Here is a 22,609-nt window from a genome sequence, read left to right as displayed (position 1 = left end):
CAAAATGGCAAAAGTTATAAATATTGAAATCAATTTGCCTTTTTTTTCTTCTGTTTATATGCCAAAATCTGAAAACTAGCTCCAGAAATGATCATCAACACTAAAGAATCAGTTTGATTATAAGATGGAGCTGTGGTTAATCCCAAGTTTTGCAAATTCAGCATGGCCTATTATGGTTATCTCTTGTGTTTCTCTTCTAGTCGTATCAGTATTACTGGCTACTTGTTCCTTCGTCCGTAAATATTGTACGAGAAGAGATCACTATTATTATCAGCAACCTCGTTCTTGTTCTGTCCGAGACTTCCATAGGATGAGCAGTTGCTTGGTGGAAGCAATGCTGCCGAGTCTTATTTTTAATGCTGTTTTAGAAGATGACAATTGTGCCATTTGCCTTGAAGAGTACAGTGGAGGAGACAAGCTTCGGATTCTGCCATGTCGACACAGATTTCATGCTTTGTGTGTGGATTCTTGGCTTACTTTATGGAGAAGTTTTTGCCCAGTATGCAAGCGTGATGTTGTAACTAGCAAAACTGGTGATCTACAGCCACGGGCATCAGAATCTACGCCATTACTTTCGTCCGGTTCTGCTTCTACGGCTACCGGTGATTCTTCAGTTCATGTGGTCTTCGTTTAAATCATTATTAGCCCCTTCAGTCTCTTGGCCCAGTGGGTAAAAGTTTATGAATAATTGTTGAGTACTGCAATTTCATATTTTTGTTTCCCAAATTACAAAATCCGAAATTTTATAAAAATTAAATTATCATTTCTTTTATTTAATATTTTCATTTTCATACGACATCTCAATGCCATGAATCTTGAACATAGAGAGATAGTAAGTGGCCATCATAAGATCTTAATATCCAACCATTAGGCGTATGAAAATCTTATGAGTACTTTCACATAATTATAAATTCACTATTATATTTTATTTTATTTCATTTTAGTTAGAGGAAATTTTCTATAATACACTATTTTATATTTTACTTACGACTTTATATTATTTTTAAAAATATTTATAAGTCCGACCATTTTTATTTACTAAAAATACCTTAATTTTAAAAATACATTTTTTCACTGATTTATGTTGTGTTTTTTTATCGTTTTTTTTTGTTAGTGTATCTATTGTGTTTTTTTAGTGTAATTATAGTGTTTATATAGTGTATCTTTTTTTACCCCCTTAGTAGATTACAGAACAAGCTACTAAGAAACGTAGGTAGAAGAAGCGCTAGCAAGGCGGAACATGTGCTTTTCCGATTGGACCAATTGATGATCATCCTTGTTAGCGTCTCGCTTTATCCGATTGGACCAATTGATGAGCATCCTTGTTAGCGTCTCGCTTTATCCATTTGAAGAGGCAGTGATCAAAGGAGTTTAAAGTTAGCCATATATCTTGACAGATTCTCCATGCTATAGTGTATCATTAGTGCATCTTTTGTGTTTTTATAGTGTACACCATTAAAATATTACAAATACACCAGAAAAATATAGATATACCATAAAATTACCAAAAAACATGGATAAACCAAAAAACCCTGAAATATACTATTGGTACACCAGAAATACACTATAACATAAATACACCATAAAAACACTACAAATACACGGCTTTTAATCCCTCATAGCCCCTGACTTTTGGGGGTTCGTGTCACGACCCGATTTCCACCTCGAAACTCGAGCCGAGACCGGCGCTAGGGAATGGGAATGGTTGTTCCGAAACCCGTAGCAAGCCTAAAACCTCTATAAATTTTTCGCCTCTTAAATATAAATATATATCGTACATCGCGTACGACCCGTTTTCAGAAAACACCGTTAAAACATTTTTCCGTTTAATGTGGAAAACACATTCTGAAAATATTCATATAGGCGATATCGCGCTTTCAGAAATGCTGGTTGAATAACCCTAGTTATTCTGACCCACGCGCATTTCTGAAAACCGGTGCGGTGGTACAGGGACTTAGCTCACGTGCCTTGCCTCGCAGGCAGCCCTGTTTCAAACCGCGCACCCGAACAATATGTTTAATAAAATATATCGAACACTTTCCTTTTCAAAGCGTTGTATCAAACATATTTAAAGACATGCACAGCAGGCACACAAACGTAAGGCCAGCTAAAACTACACACAGTGTCTTTGCAGACCAAAGACACGAAGCTTGGCCACCCGTAGGGGACACCATAAAACACCATATGCCTATTGAGTAGCCACTTATTAGAGCTAGACAAAGTCAGGTTCCTATCAGAGTATATAGACAGAGGAACCATGACGTGGCCACAGGCATATCAAACATATATACACTATTGCAGCATCTAAGAGTTTAAAGTGTTATATACATAACAACAAGATAAGCTTCCCTGATGGAAAAGGGTGGAAGCTCGACCAGACCCGGTAGCTAGGTACCTGAAAATGATAAACAACAACGGGGTCAGAAATATAAATATTTCTGAGTGAGTAGATAGGTTTACAATTAAATACCAAAATCGCGTATATACAAAATATCGGTATATAAAAATATTACCAGTCCTCGATCCAAATGAAACCCTAATCCTGATTACGTTATAGTGCTATCATATATAATGCATATGCACAACTCTTGTTTAATACAGGATGAGCTGTATACTTATGTATCACAGCCCTCTTAACTCTGTATAGGGTTGCTGGGCCGGAACTTAAATCACTGCCACCTCAGGACTACCCAATAGGTTTAAGCCGCTTCGCAAGCATCTGGCTTAAAACCTAATCTCAATATGTATGCTTATAATATTTACCTCTCATCTAGTTCATTAACACCGGTGATCACACAGTCCTATTGTTGCCCAATAGATAGCTCGTTTCAGTGGATCTTCCTTGGCTAAGTTTCATACTTAGTGCGATTTATGGAGTTAAAAACAATTGAATACTAATATTCAAAAGTAAACAAATGAACTCACAAACACCGCTAGGTCTGGAACTTAATCCTGTGGTTGTGGTCAGACTGCTGGCTAGCTGGTCGGACTAAACACACAAAGCAAACAGGATAAAACACATCAATATATGTTTCCTATAAAACTTCTAGGTCCTTAAACCCAGATCTAGGTCAAACATATAATCATTCAAACACGTAACACTTATGGTCTGTTTTCTTTTAAAACCATATTATAAATTCCCATTTTGAGAAAACGTTCTAACTTCACTGTAGAAGTTATTTTAGGTATCACAATACCTAAAGAAAACCATTTATAGTATAGACCTAATTGTCAAAACAATTCTCGGTCATATACTAAGCATTTAGCAAAACCGATTGCTAAATCTTCAAAACCGTTTAAACGTTGACTTTAACTCTTTTAAAGTCCATTATAAACGTTTAACTTTACTTTTAAAATATCATTTTAAAAGTATATAAGTTTAGGTTATAAAACCTTTTCACTTTCTTCTAACGCAAGTTATCGTTTTTAAATAACTAACTTTAATTAAAAACATTTATTAAAAATGTTTTAGGTTCGGTTGGAAAACACCTCGGGTTATTAGGCGAAAGCACGTCGGAATCGCCCCCGGAAAGTCTCCCGAAAACCGAAGAAAATTCAACCCCAGACCGCTCGTTGGGGCAGCTGTGCGTTCGCACAGCTTAGTGTGCGTTCGCACAGCACAGTGTGCGTTCGCACAGCACAGTGTGCGTTCGCACAGCACAGTGTGCGTTCGCACACTGTGCTCGCACAGCACAGTGTGCGTTCGCACACTGTGCTCGCACAGCTCACTGTGCATACGCACAGTGGGCTGTACTTCCGCACAGCCCCAGAATTAAAATTCCGGGACTTCCCGTCCTGCTTAAACGTCCAAAAACGCAATTATAACGTTCACAATCACGTATACACAATTCAAAATCAATACGGACGTTTAAAACGATAATTCGATACGGTAACCGTTTATAAACAAGTTTATATTCGAAATAAATCGATATAAACGTTTAATACGGATATACTACCTCGATTACTTGAGTAATCGTTGAAGAAATGGAGTTAGAATCGAGAAACGGATCAAACGGCCGGAAACCTAGGGTTTCGTTTTTGGCTTCTGAGCTTAGCAGCTCAATCTTTCTTTCTGAGTGAAAGAAATGAAGTTGCTGTGCCAATATTGGTGCAAGTTAAGGTTATATATACATATTGGTTAAAGTGCAGTTTAGTACTAGCTCAATCATGCACTTTAAACCAACTTCTAAACTAGTCGTTCATAGCCTAAACGGAAACGATTTCCAAATTTCGTGAAAATTTTACCAAAAATCTAATAAAATATAACAAGAATAAAAATATTATTTTTATTCCCATCCGACATATATTTTATCCTTAATAAATCATTTTTGATTTATTAAGTCCGCATTGACTGCGCTTGATAAAATTTCTGCTTCCAAATTTTATCAAATTTTCACGATAACCTTTTTAAAATATTTTGCGAATATTGGCACCAAAAATATTCGCTAGGGACTTATGAATTATTCTGCACCCAATTCATAAATCCATATTCTCTCCGTTAACTATATAACTAATCAAATTTAAATTCTAAAAATTTAAATTTGCAATCCTATAGCCATATTAAAAATTTAGGGACACTTGTAAATTAAATTTATCTTTAAATTTAATTTACCTACTCCCGTCTAATAAAATATTAGACACGTGGCTATATTTTAAATCCTTAAATTTCCGGGTTATTACATTCTCTCCCCCTTATATAAATTCGTCCTCGAATTTACATATACTTACTTTTCACTTATAATCCAAATTTCACTTATACCTAATCTCACTTCATGCTTCGGAAAGCATAGCACCACTTTGACTGGCATCTTCAATTATATCCCTCTTCCTTACTGTTGTTCTTATCATCTGTTTGAACTTCCGTTCTACAAACAGATTGTTCACTTTGTATACTCCTCTTGATCCTATAATTCGTATAGAATACCTTTTACTCCTTAGCTTAGCGTCTTGCAACCATTCCAAGGACTAATCTCTAGTCTTTCTTGTTAAGCGATCCAAGTAGGTTGGTATAAGTTAATACCATTTAACTTACTCCGGGATTATCATAAAACTAGGTTACCTTTGCTAGTTTCTGATAACTACATTTTTAGTATACCACCTTTGTCGCACATCTTTATTTACTTTATTTTTCTTTCTTTTGTTTTCTTTTCAACCTTAGTTGTTTGTTTATGGCTCATCTTATTATTGAGATGACTTTTAGTATGTTTTATGATTATTGTTGCATAACTAACCACTCATCTTTTAGTTTCCTTACACTTCTATACCTTGTATAGAATGTCCTTTATTTTCTTCCTCAATCTATCGTAACTTCCTGTTACAGATTGGGTAACTGATCTTCTCTTTTGCAGGAATGTGGTTGTGTAGGTGTGGGTGTGGTTATAATCTAACTACCTCACTATGAAACACCTTTTAACGTTCTTTACAATCACCGCAAAACTATATTTCCATTACTAGTTTTCGGGATATCCAATGTTAATTAGACTTCTTAACTTCTTCTCCATATACATATCTTCCTTGTTCACAGCTAACAGTTTTCATAACTGTGCTATAGCTGTTACTATCATGTTTAATTAACTGACTATCAACTTTAGCTCCACTTTCAAACCGTTTTACATTAAAACAAAATGTTCATTAAATATTTTCTACTTTTAGTCGGCCATGCATTATGCATTTCTAGCTCGACACTTAAAATACATGTATGCCACACGTATATTCCGTTATCAGTCAGCCTAGACTTCACAGTCATATGGCCCGGTTCTCGGAATTTATCTTCTGAAATTACTGTCTCAACACAGTTTTCAAATTCATTTTGTATACATATATGGAGCTTATGTTGACAATTCCAAGCTAACTAAAGTTTATACTTACTATCGTGATCACTTGCGCTTTTGGCTCACTGCCAAAATTCACGCAAGTTTCACAGCATCATCTTCATCTTCAAGCATCATATTCCTCTCCGTTCGCCAATCACAACGGTTAAAACTTAGATAACCGTCCTGGGATTATCCTATCCCAATATCAAACCGATCTAACGGTTCGATCACTAGTTAATGAGGTTTTACTATACTCTGTTAGTTCCAGATAACATCTGAAACTTACTCCTTTAATTCACTATCTTTATCTCTTTCTTACCTTGATAACATTTCCATTTATGTTAATCCAAGGTTTATTATACTGTTTAAGTATATTATTTATTCATCAAATAATTAATAATTATTTATTAATGAATACTTTCTTTGACACGACTTCACAAAGTCTGCCAGTCATTAACATAATCAACGACTCTCTTTATTCAAATCAGAACTAGTAGTGTAACTACTTGGTTCTGAAAATTATTTTCCTCTTCATCATCTGTTCTTTTAACTATTCGTTATTATTTATTAGTTAAGTGCTGAGGTTTACTCCTCTCAGACTTATGAGTTTTGGTTTATCTAACCACTCGTTTGGATTTAAGAGATATGTCCATTACTGACATCTGCTCTGTCTGTAAGACTAATCTCAGATCCATTTTAATTAAACACATGCGTATGACTTTGTTCACCGACAGTTACTTGAAGTCAAACTAACCGAGTTGTGTTTAATTAGATCCTACTCTCTCTTATCTTAATCGCAATTATCTTCTATTATCTACTTTTGAACTTTTATTTATCACAAAAGTCCATCACTAGACTTACCTCTTAGTCTATCTCAGAGTAAGAATGTAAATTCTCACTTCCTACTCTTCTCAATCCTTAGTAATTTCTGATGTTTCGGAATGAAACATTAGAATCCAGATCTTTATTGTTTATTATGAACAATAAAAATCACGACATCTTATCTTCGCTATCTTGAATCCTATCTTGACATTATTACAGAGTTTTCGTTTGAGTATGCTTACATTTTAAAACAAATACAGTTTGTTTTGTAAAACAAATTGTTTCTTAACAATTTATTTCACAAAGTTTTATTTTATAAACAAATGGTTTCTCAAAACAATCGTTTCAAACATATGTGCATATACACATATTTCACCCACATATACAAGTATATGTGTGTACCAGCTGGATTTTCTTTAAAATTTATCTCTTCAAAACTGTGAATCTAACAATTCACATTTTAAAACTTGTGTACAATTGTGGCTCAGGGTGATGACATCTCTCATCCCCAAAGAGTTGCTATATAATCCACTTTCTCTTTGATATACTAATATACATGATGCATGTCCTAACAAAATCATTTTATATAGGTATATGGAATTCAAGTATTCCTTTTTCTATAGTGATTGTTGCAATGTGCATTCATGATGCATCTGAGCACAATAATACATTCTTTTAAAACAAAACTGCAATACTTATTCTGTAAGCTTCTTTCAAACTACTTCTCCGTAACATTTCAAGTTTCTTAATCCTAATAATTTATTCTCACATTAGGATTATTATTGCTTCACATCATTTGGTTGATTATCAATAGTTATTGATTTCAATTTTAAGGATGCACGTTTTTAACATCCCTAACTTGTCAATTCTCATTTCTCATTCATCTTTTAATGTTTACTTATATGTGTATTTCTTTTTGTTTAAGAATATAATTTTTATCTGTAGTTTATGTTTTCCAATTCTAACGTGAATATTGAAAACATATAAACAGACTAACTTAAACATCAAACACATAACTAAACATTACCTGACGATGATCGCGAAGACGGAAACGCCTCACGAATCATCGGGCCTTTACCTCGCCCTCCGCGGAATTTCAGTTTTCCCTTATCCTTTCCCCCTCGCGGAACAAAGTAGGGGTTGTAGTGCCTCGCGGGTCCAGAGTTTCCTATCCTAGGAAATGTAGCAGTAGGTTCTTCAGGTTTGGTGTAATAGTACGGCTGGAGGGGTATGTCATTCCTCCTCAACTTACTTTCTATCTGCTTTGCACGTCCAGCCAGATATGCTACAGAATCAGACTTTACTGCCATGAGTTCCTCGAACTCAGGCCCTAAACCTTTGACGTACCTACTTGCAACTTCCTCACCATCACGAACTAACTCAGGTACTTCTTCGCATAAACGCATAAACTCAACAGTATATGCCTCCACATTCAAATCTTCCCTAGTATACTTGTCCATATAATCCCTCAACTTATCCAAACTTTGGTTCTCTTGCACCTCCCACTCGCTCACGTATTCCCATGACTGATTTGGCGAGTGTCTTATTTGCTGTTGAACCCTCCTTAGATGGTCCACCTCAGCTAAGAACTCTTTTACCTTAAATCCCAGATAAGCTGATGTAGCAGTCGATTCAGACACAGAGCTATGGCTATTTCCAGTACTGTTTATGTCTTCATTCAACATTCTCTCTAATTCCTCTACTCCAATAGCATCCTCCCATATGTCCATGTCACATGCTGATGTTGAGTCAACAGCCTCTATGGGAACAGATGTATCAGGTATAACAGGCAAACCTGGTACATTATGTGGATCAGACCCCACATGCGTATGAGCTCTACTTGGCCCAGACATACTGAAACACATGAAATTTCAGCATAAGTACCGTATGTAATAGTTATAGAAAAATCACATTTTCATATAACAGGTATCAACTATTAAACCTATATAAGCAAAACATATAACAATCACACACAATTCAGAGAAAATCTAACTATTTTCTCGAAAAAAAAATTCAGAGGAAATCTTTGATTTGTCCTGTATTCTAACAGAACCATTCTCCTCGAATACTGGTCATCTGTTCTGACCATTCCGCTCCATGATTGTAACGTGTTTCCAGCTTGGGAACATCTCACATGTTCCATCAGTTGTAACGTGTCTCGAACATAAGAACAACTCATGTGTTCCTGATCAAAACATCAATACATACTACACACATGTATAGTTGCTATCTATAGCTGAATGTATTCAATAACTGACAACTGATCAAGACATGACTCGAATCCTATGTTGCTGCAATAGTTCACTAGGAACTCTTATGACTTCTAGTACCTTTAGTACCTCTACTTATCATATATCAGCAACAATACTTCGGACATTCAAGTCCTAAAACATTGCTCTGATACCAACATTGTCACGACCCGATTTCCACCTCGAAACTCGAGCCGAGACCGGCGCTAGGGAATGGGAATGGTTGTTCCGAAACCCGTAGCAAGCCTAAAACCTCTATAAATTTTTCGCCTCTTAAATATAAATATATATCGTACATCGCGTACGACCCGTTTTCAGAAAACACCGTTAAAACATTTTTCCGTTTAATGTGGAAAACACATTCTGAAAATATTCATATAGGCGATATCGCGCTTTCAGAAATGCTGGTTGAATAACCCTAGTTATTCTGACCCACGCGCATTTCTGAAAACCGGTGCGGTGGTACAGGGACTTAGCTCACGTGCCTTGCCTCGCAGGCAGCCCTGTTTCAAACCGCGCACCCGAACAATATGTTTAATAAAATATATCGAACACTTTCCTTTTCAAAGCGTTGTATCAAACATATTTAAAGACATGCACAGCAGGCACACAAACGTAAGGCCAGCTAAAACTACACACAGTGTCTTTGCAGACCAAAGACACGAAGCTTGGCCACCCGTAGGGGACACCATAAAACACCATATGCCTATTGAGTAGCCACTTATTAGAGCTAGACAAAGTCAGGTTCCTATCAGAGTATATAGACAGAGGAACCATGACGTGGCCACAGGCATATCAAACGTATATACACTATTGCAGCATCTAAGAGTTTAAAGTGTTATATACATAACAACAAGATAAGCTTCCCTGATGGAAAAGGGTGGAAGCTCGACCAGACCCGGTAGCTAGGTACCTGAAAATGATAAACAACAACGGGGTCAGAAATATAAATATTTCTGAGTGAGTAGATAGGTTTACAATTAAATACCAAAATCGCGTATATACAAAATATCGGTATATAAAAATATTACCAGTCCTCGATCCAAATGAAACCCTAATCCTGATTACGTTATAGTGCTATCATATATAATGCATATGCACAACTCTTGTTTAATACAGGATGAGCTGTATACTTATGTATCACAGCCCTCTTAACTCTGTATAGGGTTGCTGGGCCGGAACTTAAATCACTGCCACCTCAGGACTACCCAATAGGTTTAAGCCGCTTCGCAAGCATCTGGCTTAAAACCTAATCTCAATATGTATGCTTATAATATTTACCTCTCATCTAGTTCATTAACACCGGTGATCACACAGTCCTATTGTTGCCCAATAGATAGCTCGTTTCAGTGGATCTTCCTTGGCTAAGTTTCATACTTAGTGCGATTTATGGAGTTAAAAACAATTGAATACTAATATTCAAAAGTAAACAAATGAACTCACAAACACCGCTAGGTCTGGAACTTAATCCTGTGGTTGTGGTCAGACTGCTGGCTAGCTGGTCGGACTAAACACACAAAGCAAACAGGATAAAACACATCAATATATGTTTCCTATAAAACTTCTAGGTCCTTAAACCCAGATCTAGGTCAAACATATAATCATTCAAACACGTAACACTTATGGTCTGTTTTCTTTTAAAACCATATTATAAATTCCCATTTTGAGAAAACGTTCTAACTTCACTCTAGAAGTTATTTTAGGTATCACAATACCTAAAGAAAACCATTTATAGTATAGACCTAATTGTCAAAACAATTCTCGGTCATATACTAAGCATTTAGCAAAACCGATTGCTAAATCTTCAAAACCGTTTAAACGTTGACTTTAACTCTTTTAAAGTCCATTATAAACGTTTAACTTTACTTTTAAAATATCATTTTAAAAGTATATAAGTTTAGGTTATAAAACCTTTTCACTTTCTTCTAACGCAAGTTATCGTTTTTAAATAACTAACTTTAATTAAAAACATTTATTAAAAATGTTTTAGGTTCGGTTGGAAAACACCTCGGGTTATTAGGCGAAAGCACGTCGGAATCGCCCCCGGAAAGTCTCCCGAAAACCGAAGAAAATTCAACCCCAGACCGCTCGTTGGGGCAGCTGTGCGTTCGCACAGCTTAGTGTGCGTTCGCACAGCACAGTGTGCGTTCGCACAGCACAGTGTGCGTTCGCACAGCACAGTGTGCGTTCGCACACTGTGCTCGCACAGCACAGTGTGCGTTCGCACACTGTGCTCGCACAGCTCACTGTGCATACGCACAGTGGGCTGTACTTCCGCACAGCCCCAGAATTAAAATTCCGGGACTTCCCGTCCTGCTTAAACGTCCAAAAACGCAATTATAACGTTCACAATCACGTATACACAATTCAAAATCAATACGGACGTTTAAAACGATAATTCGATACGGTAACCGTTTATAAACAAGTTTATATTCGAAATAAATCGATATAAACGTTTAATACGGATATACTACCTCGATTACTTGAGTAATCGTTGAAGAAATGGAGTTAGAATCGAGAAACGGATCAAACGGCCGGAAACCTAGGGTTTCGTTTTTGGCTTCTGAGCTTAGCAGCTCAATCTTTCTTTCTGAGTGAAAGAAATGAAGTTGCTGTGCCAATATTGGTGCAAGTTAAGGTTATATATACATATTGGTTAAAGTGCAGTTTAGTACTAGCTCAATCATGCACTTTAAACCAACTTCTAAACTAGTCGTTCATAGCCTAAACGGAAACGATTTCCAAATTTCGTGAAAATTTTACCAAAAATCTAATAAAATATAACAAGAATAAAAATATTATTTTTATTCCCATCCGACATATATTTTATCCTTAATAAATCATTTTTGATTTATTAAGTCCGCATTGACTGCGCTTGATAAAATTTCTGCTTCCAAATTTTATCAAATTTTCACGATAACCTTTTTAAAATATTTTGCGAATATTGGCACCAAAAATATTCGCTAGGGACTTATGAATTATTCTGCACCCAATTCATAAATCCATATTCTCTCCGTTAACTATATAACTAATCAAATTTAAATTCTAAAAATTTAAATTTGCAATCCTATAGCCATATTAAAAATTTAGGGACACTTGTAAATTAAATTTATCTTTAAATTTAATTTACCTACTCCCGTCTAATAAAATATTAGACACGTGGCTATATTTTAAATCCTTAAATTTCCGGGTTATTACATGTTCGAGCACAAAATCTCCTGATATTTAAAAACGGGCACAAAACCCCCTGATATTTGTGGCGGCGCTCACAAAACCCCACAAACCCCAAATATGACCAAAATACCTTTAGCGCCGTCTTTTTCGGTCAGCTACCATTCTTAAAAAAAGCTGACGGCGCCACGTCAGCTGCACTGTGTTTTTGCCCAAATAATTCACCTTAAAAAAGATATTTCCACTTAGTGCCTCCTCTATAAATCCGCAATTGTGAATTGCACATTATCCTATGAATCCGCAATTAAAAATTGCGGATTCCCCTTAATTGTAATTAAGGGGACTTAAATTGATTCCCTTCTCTCAGCAGGGAATTAATTAACCACTGGTTAAGTCCCCTTAATTGTAATTAAGGCGAATCTGCAATTGTGAATTGCGGATTCATGGGAGAATCCGCAATTCACAATTGCGGATTAATGTGGGAGGCACTAAAAGGGAATATTGTTTTTTAAGAGGAATTATTTGGGCAAAAATCCGCTGCCATGTCAGCAAAATACCTTAAAAATTTCAAACGCCCAAAATACTTCTAATTTAATTTAGAAAAAAACAAAAAAAAAACAACCCAATTTAATCTAAACCATTCGATTAACCTAACAACCGACCTGACCACCACCCCTACCCAACCATCGCCGCCACCCAACAACCGCCGGAAAATTTCCAGTCATCTTCTCCGATTTAAAAATGACCGGAGACGACCCAGCTGGGTCGTCTTCTTAGTGAATCTGTTCGCCAAGAACAGATCCACTTCTGTTCGCCAAGAACAAATCCACTTCTTTTCTTGGCGAACAGATATGGATCTATTCGCCCAGATCCAAATATGTATTTGATGAACAGATTCAAATCTGTTCGTCAAGAACAGATAAGATATGTTCTTGAAGAACAGTTCAAGAACTTGAACTGTTCTTCCATGAACATATTTAGGGCTGGAAGACAATCGGCGGCGGCGACAAGTGGGTTGGATCGGCGGCGATAGGTTGACCAATGGGTTGGGTTGATTGAGTGTGGTTGGATTTGATTGAGTGGTAGATTTGTTTGAGTGTGGTTGGATTAATTATTTTTAAGGGCAGTTTGGGTGTTTTTTTATATTTGATGACGTGTCAGTTGACACGTGTCAATTTGGTGATTGGTCGGAATTTAATTATTTTAAATAAATAATTTTTTATTTTTATTAATCTTTAAATATGGAGAAGATAGTTTTTATAGTATTTATAACATTAAATATTATTTAGAATATGTGGTAAATATAAAGGACTTATTTTAAATTTTATCCAATTGAAAAGAATTCAATTTAATGCTTTAGGATGCTATTGAAACGTAAAAATACGAAATAGAGTGCTATAAAGGTTTTTTACAAGATGAGGGTGTTATTAAAAAAATTGAAAAGTCGGTAGTTTTACAGGTGATTAGCCTTATGAATTACTCCCAAACTATAATTTTTTGATTTAAAAATTAAAAAAAATATTATTTTACCCACCAAACTTAACCATCTTCATATCCACAAGCTATTTCTATAATATTATAGTGTGTTCTGATGATGTAAATTTCTTTCTTTTTCTTATACCACTTGACGTGTCAATTTTTCATTTGCTTAACATTCTTTTTAAAGTTTATGTTTCAATTTTTCTCTTAAAATATATCCACTCGTTTGTTGACATGTCGGACGGTACAATAAATTAGATTAAAATAAATGGATTAAATAGCATTACTTTAAAAATTACTAACATCAAATTAACATCACTGGCTGATTATTAAAATACCAGCCCTGGGCAAATTAATTTACAACTCTGCAATTTGTATGAGGAGTTGATACAAAAATTAAGACATGTATTTATTGCAGGCTTGCACAAAAACTTATGAAAACATCTCTCAATTTTCTATCAATAAGAATAAGCCAAAATACCCTTCTTGTTAAATGAATACGAGGATTATGCCGAACAGAATTTAAAATTAAGAAGTAAAATTTCCAATCTTCTAGATGTTTCGTTTGCTATTGGATAAATCGACAATTGATATGTAGTTAGCAGCTGCTGTTGTTATTACATATATTCAGCAATTGATAAGACAAAAGTCACAAACCATTCTTATTTCTACAAAATTTTCTGTAAAAATTTTAGACTAAAAAAAAATGTCCAATTAACTTTCTACCAGTATTAGTACCAAAATTCAATCACAAGGCTGCAGGACAGGACCATGTACTTTAAATTGTTCAAATTGCCATTTCAGATAATAAAATTAACCTTTAAGCGGAAAATTCATCTACACAATGCCAACACTTGATTGCATATATGTGGCAACATCACCTACCGTATAATTAATAATAAAAAAAATCTCACTAATAAATAAAAAAACCCTTACCAATAATTAATAAATATCAGAAAATACTCTTAATCCAATAATATATATATATATACATTAAAGAGTAATATTTATCTATCTGTCTATTTTGGACGATTTCCACAATCTCAAAGTCAAACTCATGGGTTAAGAATTAAAACGATACCAAACCTTTCTCCATGAATCAATTTGACACTTTACTTTTAATTTATTTTTGTTTGAACTAGTTGATCAGAATTATTTTTATTTCAGGCGACACTAGCTTATGAAAGTCAAACCGATTGCTTTATTGGAGTGCGAATATTTTTCTAGTATTTGCCCATCTCAGCTGTCACGTCAAATTTATAAATTAAAAAAAAAATACTAAATTGTTATATAATTGAAATATTTAGTACCACCAAGAAATTTAATTTCATTTTAAGAATAAATTTAAATAATTATCTAATAATGGGTTAAAAAAAATTTGCGGCTACTGAACTATAAATATTTTATCCTTTGTTTATTATGACTTCATTTTTTATGTTTTGGTAATTAAATTTTTATTTTATTCAAACGGAATGTTTTTATAGCAATCCCGATTAATAATTTGTTATCTGCAATGAAAAAGTTGGTTTGCCGCATAATTTTTCGTCAACTAAATAAGTGATAATTCGTGAAATTTACTTTGTAACTTTTCATTGTTGAAAAAATAAAACGATAATATATGAAGTATAAAAAGCATATAGTTAAGTAACCATATTTTTTTAACCCATTTAATGATATTTTCTCATTCTTTCACTAAAGTTTAGCTAAGTTCAAATTAAAATAGACATATTCAAAGATAATATATAAACAAAAAACCTTTATATTTTATTTGGAAGGTAATTATAAAGAAACAATAAGAATAATAAAAAAATAAAAGCGAATAAAAGTTTCAAGTGAAAGAGATAAAATAATAAAAGGTATAGAAATGTTATAATAATAAAAAGAAAAGTAATTTTGTGCTATATGTTTGATTGGACTGTTGTTGATAAATAGCTAATAGTTGTTGCTAATAGCTCATAATTGATAGTTGATATTTTTTTTGTAGTAATAAAATTGTTCTTTTTTCCCCTCAAAACTCTTGTCCATCTTTAATAAATTATACCTAATGTTTATATTATAATTTCTATATTATTTTTATTTAAAACATTCTTATGTAATTAATTTTTTTAATCTTCGGCAGGAAATTAAGATAATAATTTGGATGAATTATTAAATCTAGTAGTTCAGAATGAGATTCGTCGGAAAATTAAAAATAATGTTTTGGATGATTTATTAGATCTAGTAGTTCAAAATGAGTTCAAACAGTCTGAATAGTGAATTTTTTTATTTTTTTATTATTAATTTTGATATATATTTTTTAAAATATGTATTGATATTTATAATTAATTTTTATTTCGATATGTATCAATTTGATTTTTTATTTTGTACTCAGTATAGATTTAAAAAAATTATCTAATATAACAACTTAGGTGGACGAAAATGCAGAGAATTTTCACACTCCGATTGTCACGTCAGAAGCTATTTCTTTGAATTTTATAAAGTAACGTCATCTCAAAAAAATAATATCAAAATGATATAAACTAAAAAGAAGGTATCAAATTGATAGATGAAGAAAAGATTTAGTATCATCCTAGCTTTTAACCCTAAACTCATCGATTCCTCCTTGCCTAACCTGTACGCCTCCTCCTGTTCCTTATTAGTACCTACAATGTTTCTCTGTTGCGATCTCCTATGCATAAATCATTACCTCTTTTCTTCTCCTTTAATACTAATACATTATACTGTCTTTTTAGGGTTTCCTTTGCGTTTCTTTTTAGCAACAATCATTCAAAAACCCATCACTTACAAAATATCACTCTTAACTGTTCCATTCAACTCATGAGAATCATCACTCTATTGATTTTCCAAATAAGCCATGTCTAATACTAATAAACAAATCTCAAATCATGGGCTGGTTTTTGTTAAGCTCCTTTTCTTTCTCTATACGGCACCGTTTATATCAGCCCAGCAAGAAACACCGTTACCTTCTGACCCTGGAACCCCTCCGATACAAAGTTTTAACCCTTCACTTGCAATATTAATGGTGATCATCGTAAGTGCTTTCTTCTTATTGGGCTTTTTCTCCGTTTACATTCGCCAGTGTGCTGACCGGAGATATCGTCATGGAGGTAACTTCAACCCTTCTGGCTCCCCTCTCGGCGGCGGAGGACGGTGGTCGAGGAGAGGGCAGCAAGGTCTTGACGCTCAGGTTATTGACACGTTTCCTACATTTCTTTATTCTATAGTCAAAGGTCATAAACTCGGCAAGGACTCGCTAGAATGTGCGGTGTGTTTAAACGAGTTTGAAGATGATCAAACGCTGCGTTTAATCCCCAAGTGCTGCCATGTTTTTCATCCTGATTGTATCGATGCATGGCTCGCTTCTCATACTACTTGTCCTGTTTGCCGCGCCAATTTGGTTCCCAAGCCAGGTGATTTGGCTTTTGATTCGGTTAGTTTCTTTGAACCGAATAACAATAACAACCCGATTGAACAAGACCAACTCCCACGGTCTAATAACGAGATACAAACCGATGTTCTAATTCATGTTTGTGATGATGATCCCCATCAACAATCTCCAGAAGTGATTATCTTAAACACAGGCAACCAGAATAGGCCACCTCGATCATGGTCAACTGGGTGGCGATTCGGTAGGTTATTTCCAAGATCACACTCGACCGGGCATTCATTGGTTCAACCGGGTGAAAATTTGAACCGGTTTACTTTAAGATTACCTGAAGATATACGGAGCCAGTTGATGAATACCCATTTGAACCGTACAAAGAGCTGCGTGGCATTTCCTAGAGCTTCAAGTACAAAGAAAGGATACAGAAGTAGGAGTGGAGGCAGTTGGCGCAGTAAAAACTTTTTTTACCATGAACGGGAAGCTCGACCGGACCGTTCTGGTTTAACATTGACTCCGCCATTTATTTCTAGAACCGGTTCGGTCCAGTCTTCGAAGGGAGTAGGTGGTAGTGATGAGGTGAATGCTACTCCACCAAAGAATTTCTTTAAGTCCGCAAAATCTCCGTTTGATCAGTTTTTTGTTGGACTGGAAAAAAACAGCAGTAAAAAAGACATTGGTGAAAGGTCCTCTGATTGGCTAAGGGCTGATGACGTGTCATCTGATAGTAGAATTTAGACTTTTAGAGGGCATCTATGGATGGGTTTCACCAAATTAAGAATTTGTTGTACATAATTTCATCTGTAATTGATTGATTGTATTTTCTTTGAAATCTGAAATCTATATTTTATATTTTTTTGAATGGCATGCTTGTATTATTTTGTATATTTATAAAGTTAAATGACGGTTTATACCATTATATGATATGATAAGGGGCCAATGAGTGCAAAAATTGACTTGGTATTTCCTTACATATGACATAAAGAAGAAAAGTAGAAGCAAAATTATGTGGATTTTTTTTTAATAATTGGAAAGGGAAGAGTGTTTGGAAAAGGAATTGAATTTATGATTTTAAAAGTTTACTGTTCAACACTTATACTATTTGAATTATAATTTGTTGATTATGTGGAAATTTTTTAAACAATAAAACTATTTCAATTGAAATTATTTTTTTCTTTATAGATAAATGAGAGAGAAAATCCAAAAAAAAGTTCAATTATTTTAATATAATATAGAAGTTTCTGTAGTCTAAATATTAAAGTTTTGGTTTAATAACTGTATTTATATATTTGAACGTGTAATTAAAATGTGAATAATAACCGAAATAACCGTACTCATGTATGCAGCCGTTTAAAATTTGGGGCCAGAGCTTCGCCTTCCGAAAGGGACCTACCCGGCTCGAGTGGGGATTAGTCTGAATGTGAAAGGTTTAAAGGTGCCGTCTCATAGTTGAGACCCGTTCAGGACACCTCATGTACCCTGTACCAAAAAAAATGTGAATATATTTATTCTTTTTTAAAAAAAAAAATTACAAGCATCTGTGTGCATAAATATGTTAGAAACATAGTATTTAAATTCCATTTAATAATATAAACTTTTAGATTGTATTAGTTATTTGATATTGTAATGTTTATTTTTATTTATAATTGGTGGGTTTAGTTGGAAGTTTAATTAAAAAAAATTAAGTTAGTATTTATTTTCTCTTTACTTTGAAAATGTTAGAAATAATAATATAATTTTTTTTACCTCTTTGACAAAAAAAATAGTTTTTTTTACATGACAATTTAAATTTTCAAATTAGATATTTGATATTTGTGATGTTTATTTTTATTTAAAACTGGTGGGTTTAGTTGAAAATTAAATTAAAAAAAATGGGTTAAGTTAGTAGTATATGTTTTTTTTTTCTACTTTGACTCTTATCCAAAAATTAGATTAATGAGAAAATGAGACGGTGGATGAGAGAAGCAACGTGGCAACATAAACTAGTCCAATCTTCTTCGTCACATAAGTAACACGATAGCGACCGTATAGCTAATCGGAGAAACCCATTTTTTATTGAGATTATTAGGTATTTACCTAAAAAAAGAGAATAATAGGATATTCTACCTCAATGCGTAAAAGATATTACAATTACCTCAAGAATTTTTTTTATTTATTTTTACACTCTCCGTATCAAAATATTTAAAATTTTACTCTCAACTGACAGGCTAGCCTAACCTAACCTACTCTCTCTCTCTCTTATTTTATTTTGTCAATTTTTTCAATCCTTAATTTCCATAAACATTGAAAGATCATGGATTCAGTTTTGAATCGCAAGGAATCTGCTTCGATGGCACCCCCTCACAAGTAGTTTCTCCTCATCCGTTAATTTCAATCTCAGATCCGGTTCGATTTTTGACGGTAAAGTTATTGGCGGCGAAAGTAGAGCCGATCTTCGGCGGCGCAGGCAGAGCTGATCTGCGGCGGTGCAAGCAGAGGCGATCTTTGGAGACAGCAGTGGAGGCGATCTTTAGCAGCGGTGGAGGAACGAGGAACAGTGGATTGATGATAGCTTTGGTTACATCGGCAATATATTTGGTTACATCTATAATTTAGATTGATAATAGATTTTGCTGTTTATTTTGATTTAAAAATTAGTGAAAATTGTCATCTGTTTATGTAATTTCTCGTTAATGTTATATATTTACTGGTCCTAGTTTTCTTAGTGTTCATTTTTCTTTTTGATTTTTATTAGCAGGTTTAGCTGTAAAGTTTATAATCAATGGTTCTAAAGGTGCTTCTTTTTTGTACTTATCAAGTTATTGGAATTTATGGGTTTCTTTTAAAGTTTTGTTTGTTGTTCAAATGTTCAAGTTTAAAAGCAATTGGATTATAAAAATTTTGCCATCTGTTTACTTTCAAATTTCAATCTTGCGTATATATGGTCTTCCTAATAGACTTTAAATTTACAGCCTAAAAGATCAAAATAAATTTGTTTTGAATTACATTTATATTATCATAATATTATCATTAAATTATTATAATATTATCATTATTTTATCGTAGCCTTATCATAAAATTATCATAATTTTAATTTACAAATTTATTTTACGTATTTTGCCTTAATATTATCATTAACATTATCATAATATTATCAATTATCATAACTTTATCATCATATTATCATAATTTTATCATGATATTATCATAGACCTATATGTTATTATCATAACTTTATCGTAATATTATCATAACTGTACAATACAAAATTATTTTACATGATTTATCATAATTTTATCATAATCATATTATAAAATGATTATAATTGCATTATAATATTATCATAACCGTATAATGCAAAAATAATTTACATACTTTATCGTAATATTATCATAACATTATCAATGATATTATCATTCGCATTATCATATTATTATCATATTATTATCATAATATTATCATAACTGTATAATGTAAAATTATTTTATATACTTTATCATTAACCTTATTATAATTTTTTTTACATATTTTATCATAGCCTCTTCATAATATTATTATAACGCTTTCCATGACGTTATCATAATATTTTCACAACCTTATCATAATATTATCATAATCTTAGCATAAGATTATCAATAACCTTATCATAATATTATTAGTGAAATTTATTTATATACGTTATCATAATCTTATCATGACTTTATCATGACTTTATCATAATACTATCATAATATTATCATAATATTTGTATAACTTATTTTACGTAATTTATGCAGAATTAGATCACATTTTTATAATAGTTCATAATATTATCATAATTTTATCACAAAATTATCAAATAATCTTATCATAATTTTATTATAATATTATCATTAATTTATCATAACTTTATCATAAACTTATCATAAATTAATTAGATATTATAAAATTATCATAAACTTAATCATAGATTAATCAGTTACCATGCATCCAACAAATAATAAGTAATCAGCACTAAGTAAAACATATAAGCTATATTTAGATGAGAATTATAATTATAGCATTTTGTGAATTTAACTTGTTAATTTGTTTGTCCAAAATTTACAAAGAGGACATAATATAAATTTATATCTCATAACCATGATCATATCCATGATCGTGTATAAAAATTACGCATGAAGAACACAAACTACAAATGAAGGATTGGATAACAATTCACAACTTTAATAGAAATACAGAATGCTTAAAGAAAAGGAAGCCTCCAATTATGTTAAAAATTGTCAAACGCTATGATAAATGCAATCAAATCTATCATCCACCCACAGCTTTCCCGTTCCACAAACGGCGCTGAAGATCGTTCCAGTATCGCCTCCACCTCGCCGTTAAAGATCGCCTCCGCTGCACCGTTAAAGATCGCCGTCGAAGATCGCCTCCACCTCGCCGTCGAAGATCACCTCCGCTGCGCCGTTAAAGATCGCTGTCGAAGATCGCCTCCACCTCGCCGCTTAAAGATCGCCTCCACTGCGCCGTCGAAGATCGCCTCCACCTCGCTGCTGAAGACCGCCTCCACTGTACCACCAAAGGTCGTGTGCCTTTTAAAGAAACAGAAGAACTAGAAAAAGAGAAAGATAGAGTAAAGATTAAATTAAAAGAGTAAAAGAATAATTAATTTCAATTTTGAAGTAAAAATATAAAACACAGAAAAAGCGAGAGTATTTTATGTATCTTTTTGATCCTGAGGTACGTTTTACAAATATTTCAAAAATTGGAGTATTTTTTCTAAATTTCTCTTTTTTATTGATGAGCTGGCCTGTGTTGCTTTCTGGGCTTTTTCTTCGTCTCTTTGGGCCAAAATGACACCCAATTCACATAGTTTTCTTGAATAAATAAGGCCTGATTTTAAATTATTAAGGGCTTTTTATTCAAATAACCAACATTCAAGTTTCCATTCTTTTATAAATATTTTTAAGTCAACTTAGTATTCTTATAAATGAAAAAAGTCAACACCTATTTTTATAATTATTTTCACTTTTTTTTGATAAATGGTGTAATTTCCTCTTTGGAAAAAGATGGTATTTTTAGTAAAATTCTCTTACATAAATGCTAAATAGGCCCATTTATAACATTCGTACCTAAAAATATAATTTTTACTATACAATACTCCCTCCGGTCCATAATATTTGTCGCATTTGGTTTTGGCCCAAGAACTAAGAAAACAATTAATATGTCTTAATTTGTAAACATTTTTACTAAGTTAACCCTACATTGAAACTTGTTTACATTTATGACTACCATTTTCATTTGTTTATTGTATTCTTTTAATAAATTAATGGAGGGCAAACATGAAAAAATAGTAATTAATGCTCTCTTGATATTATAACATGACAAATATTATGAACCAAAAAAATTTCTCAAATGCGACAAATATTATGGACCGGAGGGAGTAATATGGTGGTTGGTGTAATTTTTATTTAGTATTAACAAAATATTAGTATGTATTGATATGTATAATTTTGGTATAAAATTGATATAATTTTAATATATTTCCAGTGTTTATACGTTATGCACAAGAATTTAGTATACTGAAATTATACCAACAGTATACATACGTATTTTTGTAATTAGTTTTTATTTTTTGGTACTTTTATAAATATTTTAAAGTAAACTCAGTATTTTTGTAAATGAAAAAGTCAAAACATATTTTTATAATTATTTTTATTTTTTTGGTAAGTGGT

General features: G+C 33.1%; 1 protein-coding gene across 1 annotated transcript; it reads left to right on the top strand.

The window, feature by feature from the left end:
• The first annotated feature begins 16,123 nt into the window (after nt 1-16,123).
• Nucleotides 16,124-17,778, top strand: LOC126677454 (RING-H2 finger protein ATL11-like). The gene has a single exon (XM_050372084.2). The coding sequence runs from the start codon at nt 16,389-16,391 to the stop codon at nt 17,652-17,654; it is 1,266 nt and encodes a 421-aa protein (XP_050228041.1). The 5' UTR covers nt 16,124-16,388; the 3' UTR covers nt 17,655-17,778.
• Nucleotides 17,779-22,609: the final 4,831 nt, after the last annotated feature.

The sequence above is a fragment of the Mercurialis annua genome, linkage group LG1-X (assembly GCF_937616625.2).
Source record: "Mercurialis annua linkage group LG1-X, ddMerAnnu1.2, whole genome shotgun sequence".
Classification (NCBI taxonomy): Eukaryota; Viridiplantae; Streptophyta; class Magnoliopsida; order Malpighiales; family Euphorbiaceae; genus Mercurialis; species Mercurialis annua.
Note: the sequence above shows the minus strand (reverse complement) of the source record. Positions and strands in the feature narration are given on the sequence as shown.